At 44.0% G+C, this 13,138-nt stretch overlaps 1 protein-coding gene across 3 annotated transcripts in view; it reads left to right on the top strand.

Annotated features, from left to right (window-relative positions):
* Nucleotides 1-563: 563 nt before the first annotated feature.
* Nucleotides 564-13,138, top strand: part of CHODL (chondrolectin) — a 154,902-nt gene continuing 142,327 nt past the window's right edge. For all 3 annotated transcript variants that reach the window (XM_040421772.1, XM_040421773.1, XM_040421771.1), the window contains exon 1: nt 564-862. In XM_040421772.1, coding sequence (XP_040277706.1) covers nt 766-862 — 97 coding nt within the window. In that variant the 5' untranslated portion in view covers nt 564-765. The remainder of the gene's footprint in view (nt 863-13,138) is intronic.

The following is a 13,138-nucleotide window of genomic DNA, read 5'->3' as shown; positions in this document are numbered from 1 at the left end:
ACATTTTTGTGGTATCACTTCTTTAAGCTCCTGATAAAGAGAACTATAAATAAATAAATAAATATATATATATATATATATATATATATATATATACATACACAGAATCACCCTAGCCACATTGTCTTGCAGAACCTATTCTCCAAGGAATCCCCACTTCTCACACATTCATGGCAAAGATCCTAATATTAAAAAATGTTAAAAAGGGAAACCTTGTGTAAGAACATAAATCACAATACTTTTCAGCATAACTAATAAAGTTTATTCCTTACACGCCCGCATATCGGAGTAAAATGATTCCAGAACATCATTCTACTTCTAACATTTGCATTGTGTTTGAGGACTATAATTCTGATAATTTGCTTCTTCCTGGCAAGGAGTACGCCAAATCTATGGTTTGCTATGACCTGTTACTGGTCTATCACATAAACCAAAAGCCTTGGGATTGGCTGTTCCAGGATGGAAGGGATAGAAATCAATAGCACAGGGATGGAGCTGGTTACTGCAGAGTACTTGAGGCACTCACAAGCTTTGCTCATTAAGAGAGAACAGGCTGAGCGTAACATGACTTCCAAGAGCCAGTGAACACATCCTGAAAGGCACAGGAGATGTGAAGAACACACCGTCAGCTCCACTAGGATCAGAGCTCAGGAGGCTGCCTCCCCTGCACTCAAATTTTTTTTTTGCCATTTCTTCCTGTGCCTTTACATCAGTATATTTCTTTTTTTTTATTATTATTTCTTTTTTTTATTCCTGGACATCTGTATGATCATGTACCCAATGTTTTACTCAAACACATTCCTAGTGCTGCTCAGTGCCATCCTCTGGGGGCACAGCGATTCAGAGACGCGTGTCGTGAGTGGTAAGTAATATACCAGCATGTGCTCTGCAAACTTTCAACACAGGAGCTTACATGTACAGTATTTGCTATGTCTTTAGGATTGAAAAACAGAGTTTTTATAGGCTTGAATTTTAGGTTTGCTGTAAAAATATTCATTTTGTTTTCTGTATCCTAAAAGGTGTAATTTATTATAAAGATAGTATTTAATTTAATTATATTTATTTTTATTTATTGCTTTTCATTTGTAAATTATTTTTTTTAATTTATATTTATTTTCATCCTTTCAAATCTGCAACTCTGTCAGTGCTCGTTCGTGAGTTACGATCATCAAGTACGTTTACCGGTAAAACATCACATTGTGAATTGCGCCAAATGACAAAATCTCTGCTACATCTGTGTAGAACTATTATAGCCATAGATCCTCATGTTTCAGTGTTTCTTCAAGATCTGATGATAGAAACCTTCAGCTCTGTGCCTGCAGATACAATAGTGGGAAGTAGCAGTTGTCCAGAAACTTTTATGCAGTTTCAGCATCTTGGAAAACGATTGCAATTTGCAAATATAAAAAAATATAAAAATAAAAAAAAGTTACAAAGTTAGAGCAAAAGTGTCCTATATGTAATGACAAGACCCAATCTGATGCTTAGTGTCAGTGGCAATATGTAAAATACATCATTAGATGTGGATGTAAGAGGCAAGAGTTCCCACTATATTATCCTCATACAGTTATCGCAGTACACTAACAGTGCAGCAAATAACAAATTCATATTTGCTACGTCTATAAAGCAATATCGTACATGTTCTTCAGGAACTTTCATAGCACCAAAATACAGTATGTTATATATATAGTGCATCTCGTATGGAAGAGCTAGTAATCACTAAGCAAGCAGACGCACATTCAAATCTTGCCAAAGGAGCATGCAGTTTAGATCATAATCATCTCCAAAATGCATGGCAGTACAGATGTAGCAGTGCTGAGTTGTTAAGATTTACAGTAGTGCTGCGTTTGAAAATTCCAATAGCTTAGTATCACGTGTGGTCGTAAATTCTGCAGTATTTTAATCAAGCAATTTAAATGCAGGAAATCCAAATCAACCCCATTATTTCAGCTCATGGAGCTATGACGATGCACAAACTATACAGCTTCAAAGAGTTAAATGGCAATGTCAGCCCTGCTACATCTATAAAAGAAGTACCGTAGTTGATACAGTGAGTCAATTATGAAACTGCAGAATACAGCAGAACTGTCCAGTGATGTCAGTTCCAAGTTTAAAACAAATTTGGCAAGTCCTTGCGACTCTCTGAATAATGTATAGGTAAGAGTTGGGCATTGTATTCATCTGCTGGCTATCATTTATAAGGAGTGGGGGTAGAGCCGGAGGCAATTTACCAAAATCTCCATTCTGCAGACCCATAGTCAAATGCTGCCAGATTACTCAAGGCTGCTATGTAATGACATTTCCAATACTCAGAGCTGATTTTACTGTTTTTAGTCACAAATTATTTCATTCATTCGCTAATGAATTACTGCAGGCAATGTTACGTCTTCTGCTTCGAGCCATATTCTGGGACTTAGAGCCATGTGATAAAGTTGGGCAGAAACTTCTTATGGGAAAAAGCTTGGCCATGTGGGCGTCCAGTAATGGGCGCATATCAGAGCCGTATCGTTGGGGTATTCCAGTCATAGACATTTATGGTGCACCTGTACCATGATCAAAATATTGGTTAACTCCTCGGGTCCTCTAGACTACATGCACCCTCTTATTTCCTTCCTCCCAGTCCCAATTAAATAAAACACAAAGCCAGAGTCCGATTAAATTGGCCACAGCAGTCGTTTTATTAACAAATAAATACATAACATAAATAACAATAATTTAACCCAGACGAGGGAGGTCCTAGAAACCTCAAAGTTAATTAACCCACCAACCACGTGGCACCTTGCCTCTAGCCATATAGCACCAGCTCGGAGACACCAACTGATGGACGCCTCTCTGAACCAACCAACCATGAGAGTCCAGCCCCCACCATTGGGCCCTCCCATTCTCAATTACCAATCCATTCTGCCAACGACGTGAAACTTGACCCCACTAACTTACTCAAGATTGCGCGTTCCTCCACACCCCCAAAGCTCTTTCAATCCCTCCTTGAAGAATGAAGACCCAGTGACCACAAGTCAATACCAGCCGCAATAAGGTGAAGCCCATCCGACCTTCAAAATTCCCCAACTCCAAATGCCTGACCGCCACTGCTCCGTGCCTGGTCACAAACTTTCCTATCGCCCTGTTCACCTTAATGCGTGCTTTATTAAAGCGTTCCACTCAACGCGCCTCCCACCACTTCCGACGAGGAATAATGTCAGACCACACCGTGATCATGGCTGGAAACAGTGACCACAGTCTCAAAAAAATCGAACATGATATCTTTAATCAATTCCCTTACTGGCCTAATCCCCAAATCATTACCTCCAACGTGTAGCACCAGAATGAATGCCCCAGAATCCAGACTAATGCCGAGGAATACCCTGGAACAACAACAGAAAACAGAACATGTTACCTCACAACCTAAACCATTCCTTACAAACTACCTAACCTCACATAAGACCGAAACCTAAACGATTCCCATCTACCCACTCTTTTAATAAACTCATCACTCATGCTTAACCTTGCACCCTATGTTGCCGCCCCGATTCTGAATGAATGACCTGTGAAATCAGATGGGTCCACCCCCAAACCTAATAGACACTTTTTAAAAACAACCAAAAATTGAAACCTCGATAAAAAAGACCCATCTTCGTGTCTAGGAAGGGGGCTGCTGTCAAAACTTGCCCCCAACCTGTAATCCTGCAAACACTGAACCGGACATAACGAACAACCTGGAACTGAGAACAGACTAACCCTGCATCCTCTACCCTCCCTATCCGTCTTAGACACTCAGATCCTGACCACAACTCTGTCAGAATACAGATCCACATCCTCCTCGTAAAGACCAACTACACACCTAACACTTCTGCACACCAATTCGCCCAAGCGAAACGCCCCAAAAAACGCCAAGGAAAAGGACAACTTAAACAAATGTACTTCCCACAATGAACTACATGCTAATTCCGCCTGCCGCCCCATTTTCAACCACAAAGCAAATGACAGCAGCCTCCTTCTGTCCTCAGACAGCTTACCCCTCCTCCAACCCTTAAAGACTTGTTTAACTAAAAATGCTTTAGTAACATCCATAAGACCCCTTAACTTAAAACCAAAAGCCAAACCTGAAATACACCTGTTACTTGAGCGACTGACCAACCCTATTCTTTAACGTGACCCAAGAATAATAACAAAGGGACTTCCCCTCGATCCACTTGCACCCCCATTACTTCTCACCACTGTTCGCACCTGATCCATGCTCTATCATATGCTGCCAATGTGCCTGCGCTCATTGAGGCCTGCAGAATACCCTCTACTGTACCTCCAAGAGCTCCCATAAGGACCCCGGACACACCAACCCTTCGGACTCCGCTTCTGGAGCTAGGTGGCGAAACCTCTCCCTCTGCGAACAAGAAAGGGCATCCGCAATGCAGTTAGACACCCCAGGCACATGAACCGCCACTACCCATGTATTATGCGATAAACAAAGTAACACCAGATGTTGCAATAACCGAACCACTGGTGGAGATGAGGCAGTCAAACTATTGATCGCCTGCACCACCCCCAGATTGTCGCAATGAAAACAAATTTTCCTGTTCCTAAATTTATCGCCCTATAAGACCACTGCGAGAACTATCGGAAAAAGCTCTAGCAGAGCCAAGTTTTTTATACAACCCCGTATGACCCACGATTCTGTCCACCGATCCGCACATCACTGCTGACAATAAGCTCTGAAACCGACCTCTCCAGACGCGTCTGAAAATAGATCGAAGTCAAAACTGCCAACCTCCTCACCCATAAAATCCTTCAAAAACCCAGCCCAAACTTCCAAATCTCTCCTCAACTCTCATCCCAATCAGATAAAATGATGTGCAGTAGCCGATGCCACCCGCCGACAAAATATCCGGCCCATTGGAATAATTCAGCATGCGAAGTTCAACTTGCCCAAGAGGGACTGTAGATCCCGCAAGCGAATCTGGCCGACTTTATCTCCCTTATAACCGCTACCCTTAAAGCACGCCCTTTTTTTTATCAGGAAGCCAACACTCCATTCTCACAGTATTTATCACTATGCCCAAAAAAAGCTCTGTCACAGGACCTACTGTTTTGTCAGCTAACGGCACCTCGAAAGATGCAAAATCATCTGCAACGTATTCAACAACAATGAACAAACCTGCGAATCCGCCGGACCTAAACACAGAAAATAATCCAAGTAATGGACGATGGACGAACAACCAGCCACGTCTGCCACTACCTATTCCAGGAACGAACTAAACGCTTCAAAAATAAGCACACGACAACGAGCACCCCATTGGCAAACACCTGTCTACAAAATACCCCGAATCCCAAAAACAACCTAACAAATGTAAACTGTCAGGGTTAACCGGGAGCAACCGAAAAGCCCCCTCATTGTCCGTCTTAGCCAATAATGTACCTGGGCCCAATTTTTTCATCCATGCCACAGCCGCATCAAATGAAGTATACACTACCGAGCACAGCTTAGGATCGATACCATCATTGACCGACGCCCCTCTTGGAAAGGATAAATGGTGTATCAGCTGAAACTTGTTTGGCTCTTTTTTGGGCACGAGACCCAATGGCGAAACCCTCAAGTCAGCAATAGTGTTGAGCATGAATACTTACCACTTCGAGAATTCACGAATATTTAGAATATAGTGCTATATTTTCGTTATATCGAATATGAACACATGATTCCTCCCTGCTTCTTGCTTGTGGGCCAATGAGTCATTGGCCCACAAGCAACTTAAAGGGGTATTCCCATCACAATGATCACTGTTAAATCTGTTAATGATTTGACGGTGATCATTTTTGTAAATACATTTTATTACCCAATTCCCACCCTTTTTGAGAAAATAAGTCCCCTCTTTCCTGATTGTTGTCTTTCGTCTCCCCTGGTTACGGCCACCTCTCCCCTGTCGAATCGGCCGGGCTGTGCTTGCGCAGAAGACTGAAGATTTTCGCCGGGCCATGCGATGTCCTGAACGCACACGCCGCCGCGCATGCGCCATGATGACTGCGAACGCGCACGCCGGCTCTGTACTATACAGGCCAGGAATAAGTCACCATGGCGCATGCGCGGTGTGCGCGTTCAGGACATTGCGCGGCACGGCCGGGAGAAAAACTTCAGTCTTCTGCGCAAGCGCAGCCCGGCCGGGAGAAGATGTCAATCAAGCCCAGCCGAATCCAGGAAGTGAACGTAGCGCTGGACGAAGGTAAGTATGAAAACTGATGATGGGAATACCCCTTTAAGCAGGGAGGAATCATGACTGACGAATATTCTAAAAAACAAATATATAGCAATATATTCTATAGTGCTATATATTCGTTTTTGACTCAAGCTTGTATTGATCGCGTAATATTCGCATATTATGCAATCATTACCTTGCCGATTTCTGAGTAAAAAAAAATAAAAATTAGAATATAACGAATATTCGAATTCGCGAATATTCGATGAATATTCTACAAAATATTAGCAAAATATCACAAATTATATGACCCCTGCCTCTCATCACTAGTCAGCAAGCAGCGGTTCCACAAACGGACCATCCATCCTACCCAAACCCACCTCCTTAGAGAACTTTCCAGACATACCCACATGAAACCCCTTTCTAATGAGTCTGCTGCATCACGATTAGGGTATGTATTTAAGTAATGTTCCATCTTTTCCACCTGCATCGGAGTTAGACCCTTCTTGTCTATTGCCTTTAAAACATCGATTGGCTCCATGATTCCCCCGCAAGACAAACACTCATGCTTAAATTAGCATTTTGTGCCAAACTTGCAGCTTCCTTCATTAAAAGGAAGCACAACCCCCTGGCCGACGCCACTATGAGGGAGGACTGCCCAGGCCCTACCGAATCCCACCGAAAGGGCTGCCCTTGCCTCCCTGCCGTCGTCACCCTTAACCACAAACCACTGTCCTTAGGGTCCCACGTACCTTAGGGTGAAGCGCTTTCCGCTGCCTAAATTGCTCATCATAACGGAGCCAACACAAACCCCCATAAACCCTGTACGCCTCCCCTATCGCATCCAAATAGTAGAAAAAGAGACGAGCAACACTCCGCCATCTTTTCCCCAATAACACTCGCCAAAATGGCGAAATCCTGTAGCCATTTCGAAAAGGTGCGCGGGATCAGTCTATGCCGATGCTTTTCACCCTCTTCTTCTTTTTTTTTTTTTCATCGTCCTTCCATGACCTAAGTTAAAACGCTCTAAAGGGAGAAGTGAAAAAATTTCCACATACTCCCCCTTCCATATCATTTCCAGCACTTACTGTTTCAAATGCGCCCCTAACGGGCCCTCAAAACATACATACACTTCCCCTTTTGCCGCATCATCTACCCTAGGCCTGTCTTCCTCACCCCCTGCCTGCATCTGTACCGACACTGATCCCTCGACCCAAGATGGAGGACCCCCCATTGCCCCACTGGATCCCTCACCCACCCCCCAGGCCGGTAATGGAGATAAACCCGCCATCCCTTATCCCGCAACCCAACCCGCCAAGCAATTTATTAGCTGCCCTAGACCACCTACTAGCTCCCCATGGCTCGCCCCAGCCCCCAACCTCCCCGGGCTGTTAACTAGTGTCTGTAGAGAACCCCACATTGTCTCACCTGGCTGCCCGGGTGCTGTGAACCCCGCACCCAATGACCCTGGCTCCAGACATCCCTCTCTCGCCGACAAATCTCTTTTCCACTTCTGACCGATGACCTGCCATTGGACGACTGCACACCAGAGACCTCCATGATGGGTGCGTTCTGCAACACGCATACCGCCTCATCTTCTTCCCGATGTCCCTGGACATTATTTTTTTGTCTGGCATCCATATGAGGTCTGCATCCCCTGCTGGACACATCTGGCACAGCCTTTTCTCTGGTGCTGATGGAGTCTCTCCCTCGCCGAGCAGGCCTCCCGCCACCCCAGGAGGGGGAGGAGCCCGCAGTTCCCGCTCCTGCTCCCTTCCCGCCTGCTGGTGAAGACAAGGGGTGGGACCCCCCGCCTTCCTCTGGGCCCCGCTGTAGATATGGATTCCTCCCACACCGGGAGAAGGACGCTACTGCCCGCCTGCCATCCCCCCTTTGCAGAGGGTCCCTGCACCAGCGCCGAACCCTAGGGGTCTCACTGGGGCTAAGACGCGCCGGCGGACATACTCACCGCAGCCGTCTTGCGCATGGCTGCGGGCCTGCTGTTCCCGCCTCCTCCCCCTGCAACAGGCCTGCCATCTGATCCCTAAGCGATACGGGTCCGCGGGCCTCCGCCCGCAACAGCCCAATCATCTTCTCACCCTAGACATGAGGTAAGCCTCTGTGCTGCAGCAAGCTTGGTCTCAGAAAACCTAAAATGGTCACCAGACCTCACTCTGCCCCCCTATATAAAGGCAAAGCTCCTCCCTTGCTACCACACCCCCCCCTCACCCCCAGCTCCTTAACCCGGCAGGGGTCATATTCGAATTCGTGATATTTTGTGAATATTTTGTAGAATATTCGCAAATTCGAATATTCGTTACATTCTACATTCTTTTTTTACTTGAAAATCGGCAAGGTAATGATCGCGTAATATGCGAATATTACCCGATCAATACAAGCGTGGGTGAAAAACGAATATATAGCACTATAGAATATAGTGCTATATATTCGTTCTTTAGAATATTCTGCATTTTTTTCCATCTGAACACATGATTCCTCCCTGCTTCTTGCTTGTGGGCCAATGAGTCTTTGGCCCACAAGCAACTTAAGCAGGGGGGAATCATAACTTCAGATGGAAAAAAATTACGAATATTCAAAAAAACTAATATATAGCTCTATACCGGTATTTGTTTTTTAGAATATTCGTCATTGAAGAATATTCTAAAAAAAAATGTATATAGCAACGGTGCAATATATACGTTTTTTAGAATATTTGTCATTTTTTTTCCATCTGAAGTCATCATGATTCCTCCCTGCTTAAGTTGCTTGTGGGCCAATGACTCATTGGCCCACAAGCAAGAAGCAGGGAGGAATCATGTGTTCAGATTGAAAAAATGACGAATATTCAAAAAATGAATATATAGCACTATATTCGAAATATTCGCGAATTCTCAAAGTACCGATATTCGCAATTAAAATTCGTAATTGGAATATTCGCGCTCGGTCCTGGCAGTCACTGTCAGGACAATTTTCACACTATCAACAAACATGAATAAAGCCTGAATTACCAAATAAAAAATAGGCCACTTTCACATCTGCGCTTTCCCTTTCTGCTATTGAGATCTGCTTCCGTTTCTGCTATTGAAACCGCTTCCTTTTTGTCCCCATTCATTGTCAATAGTGGAAAAACTGAACTGAACGAAACAGAGTGCACCAGAATGCATTCCGTTTCGTCTGGTTGCTTCCCTATCACGGACAAATTAACGCTGCATGCCATCATGACACATGTAAGTCAATGGTGGTGGATCAGTTTTCTCGGACACAAAAGTAAACAGATCCGTCCCTTATTGACTTACAATGGTTTTAGTGACGGATCCATCTTGGCTATTTTAGAGATAATACAACCGGATCCGTTCAGAACGGATGCAGACAACTGGTGTGAATGTAGTCTTAGGCCTCATGCACACAACAGTATTTTTTCACTGTCAGTGATTTGGCTTTAGTGGTCCGTGTCCGATTTTGCTTCAGTTTCCTGGTGTCTTCCTTTTTTTTTTTGTCTGACAGGGGAAAAAAAGGAAGGTTAATGAAAAGTGTAATTTTATTGCACCAAGGTCTTGTAGAAAAAAAAACGGACACGGATGACATACCAGTTGTGCATCCGTTTTTTTTGACGGACCCATTGACTTGAATGGGTCCATCCTCCGTTTTCCACTGACAAGAATAGGACAGGTTATATTTTTTTGACGGACTGGAATCACGGACGCGGAAAAAAAACGGAGGACTATCAGTTTTTTTTTACAGCTCCATAGAAATGAATGGGACCTCCGCTAAACTGTGAAAAATGACGGAACGGACGCGGATGCACACAACGGTTGTGTGCATGAGGCCTTATACTGTCATATATTTTCTCAAAGCTGACATCTAGCACATTGCTGCCACCCAGCACTTTATAATGATTGGGGCCTTCATACAATTTTGAATTAAAACATAAAGGGGAAATTTACTATTTTATTTATGCCACTTTTGTGGTGTAAATAAAATTTTGTCTCACATTTTGCGACAAAAATTGTGACTTGTACTCCTTCACACCACTTTTGTGAAGTGATGAGAAAAGGAAGTGGGGAAGAGGCGAGAGGCCCAGTACATTTATCTTTATTTACGCAGTTTCTGGTGTGAAGAAAGACAGAAATCTATGAAGATTTAAGTCTGTTGCATGGCCAATCAGAGGATGCAACAAATCCATGAGAGGACTGGGAGTCTACATAACTTTGGCGCATCCTCCAGCTGTGTAGCGGGAATCAAGACCAGCAAACAAAGTGCTGGTTTTGATAATGTAGTTGTCACCAACTTCAACGTCCAACGTCCAGGCTCCAGCGCTGTGATCTAGGGTGCCAGATACTCTGCCAGGCCACACCTCCCATGATGAGCTGCCTGGCCACACCACCTGGTGATGCGAGCATGTCTGTAGTAATGGGTTACCCGTGATATGGTTTAGCAGTGTATGATTCTGATGCAAGCTCAGTGACTTCTCAGCCTATGTCAGGGCATCATGTGCTCTGTTCCGATGGGGCACTGAGTCCCTGGCCCTATCAGGTTCCGATCCAGGGGCTCGAAGTTCTATTTTAATCCCCTGCTGGCAATACACCCTTGCCAGTTATAGGTTTTCTCTTCCTAGCTGTGCCCCCAGTTCTTTTCTGTGTGTGTTGGATTGCTTATTGTATTGACCTTGGCTTGTCTTGACTAATCTCTGTCTCCTGATTTTTGTTCTGTGTTTCCCGCCTGGTTCTGACTTCGGATTGGCTATGCTGACTACCCTCCATCTTCTGATTTGGTACTGCATTGTCTGCCCATTTCCAATCCATTCCCGTACAACTCTGTCTCAGTGTATGTGTCTGTCTTGCTCTTAGCAGACTCGACCAGTTGAAGACTTGCCGCCTACAGCTTGCACTGGAAGTAGGCAGGGAAAGGGTGCTAGGTCCAAGTTAGGGTTTACTGTCTGTGTTTTCCTGCCTACTGTGCTGACAGTAGTGGAGCTAGTGGAGATACTTTGAAGTCTCGACATTTGTGAACATTTGTCTGTTTCTCCTACACAAAGTCCACAAAGTCATCAACTCCTTACTTTATTTCACTTTAAAGGCATAACTTGCATTCATTTACACGGTTTAATACTGTGTAACTGCATTATATATATATATATATATATATATATATACACACATATTGTGGGGTTTCGCTCTGGTAGATAATTGCACAAAACAGCACGTAACTTTGCAGTCTTGGTGTTAATTCACACACAATGGAAAGTTCATAAAACACAAGTCACCTTGCTGGAAGTTCTGCCTCCAGTAGTCCACAGCAGGCTTTAGGGGCCTGTTTCCCCAGCATGCGGCTCTCAGCCCTCCAGCACGGCACAAAGCCTCAGATCCAAAAAACAGAGACCTCTCTGCTGAGCCCAGCTGCCTATTTAAGAACAGCCAGGTGCTGCCAAAACTCGGACCGGCACTTAAACTCCGGTCCTGTATTTGACCTCACCTGGCTGTAAATCAGCCCAGCCGCACATGCTAGGAGGAAAATACCTGCCTTGCCAGACACAACCCCTCACTGTGTCACTATATATATATATAAATACACTCACCTAAAGAATTATTAGGAACACCTGTTCTATTTCTCATTAATGCAATTATCTAGTCAACCAATCACATGGCAGTTGCTTCAATGCATTTAGGGGTGTGGTCCTGGTCAAGACAATCTCCTGAACTCCAAACTGAATGTCAGAATGGGAAAAAAAGGTGATTTAAGCAATTTTGAGCGTGGCATGGTTGTTGGTGCCAGACGGGCCGGTCTGAGTATTTCACAATCTGCTCAGTTACTGGGATTTTCACGCACAACCATTTCTAGGGTTTACAAAGAATGGTGTGAAAAGGGAAAAACATCCAGTATGCGGCAGTCCTGTGGGCAAAAATGCCTTGTGGATGCTAGAGGTCAGAGGAGAATGGGCCGACTGATTCAAGCTGATAGAAGAGCAACGTTGACTGAAATAACCAGTCGTTACAACTGAGGTATGCAGCAAAGCATTTGTGAAGCCACAACACGCACAAACTTGAGGCGGATGGGCTACAACAGCAGAAGACCCCACCGGGTACCACTCATCTCCACTACAAATAGGAAAAAGAGGCTACAATTTGCACGAGCTCACCAAAATTGGACTGTTGAAGACTGGAAAAATGTTGCCTGGTCTGATGAGTCTTGATTTCTGTTGAGACATTCAAATGGTAGAGTCCGAATTTGGCGTAAACAGAATGAGAACATGTACCCATCCTCTGATGGCTACTTCCAGCAGGATAATGCACCATGTCACAAAGCTCGAATCATTTAAAATTGGTTTCTTGAACATGACAATGAGTTCACTGTACTAAAATGGCCCCCACAGTCACCAGATCTCAACCCAATAGAGCATCTTTGGGATGTGGTGGAACGGGAGCTTCGTGCCCTGGATGTGCATCCCTCAAATCTCCATCAACTGCAAGATGCAATCCTATCAATATGGGCCAACATTTCTAAAGAATTCTATCAGCACCTTGTTGAATCAATGCCATGTAGAATTAAGGCAGTTCTGAAGGCAAAACGGGGTCCAACACCGTATTAGTATGGTGTTCCTAATAATTCTTTAGGTGAGTGTATATATATATATATATATATATATATATATATTATATAGTTTGTAATATATATCCTGCTTACTTGCACTGTATTTGCACAGCACTGTGAAAAGGGTAATGGACACTAGGAGACTTTTGGGACGTTGTAGCTAATAATAAGAAGCTGGTAATTTTCCATAGCTGCCATAAGGTTTAAAGAAGAGTATGTTTTGAAGGGGAAAAGCCTGACTTATCACTAAAACCAGACAGACTGACCTTTTGAATCTCTGGGTTAGCTACAGGTATGTTATTATGTCTGAAGACTTGTTTTTGTCTGGAAAAATCACGTCAATTGTGTCATTGCCATTGAGTATTAGT

The sequence above is a fragment of the Bufo bufo genome, chromosome 3 (assembly GCF_905171765.1).
Source record: "Bufo bufo chromosome 3, aBufBuf1.1, whole genome shotgun sequence".
Lineage (NCBI taxonomy): Eukaryota > Metazoa > Chordata > Amphibia > Anura > Bufonidae > Bufo > Bufo bufo.
This window is presented reverse-complemented; position numbering and strand designations above follow the sequence as displayed.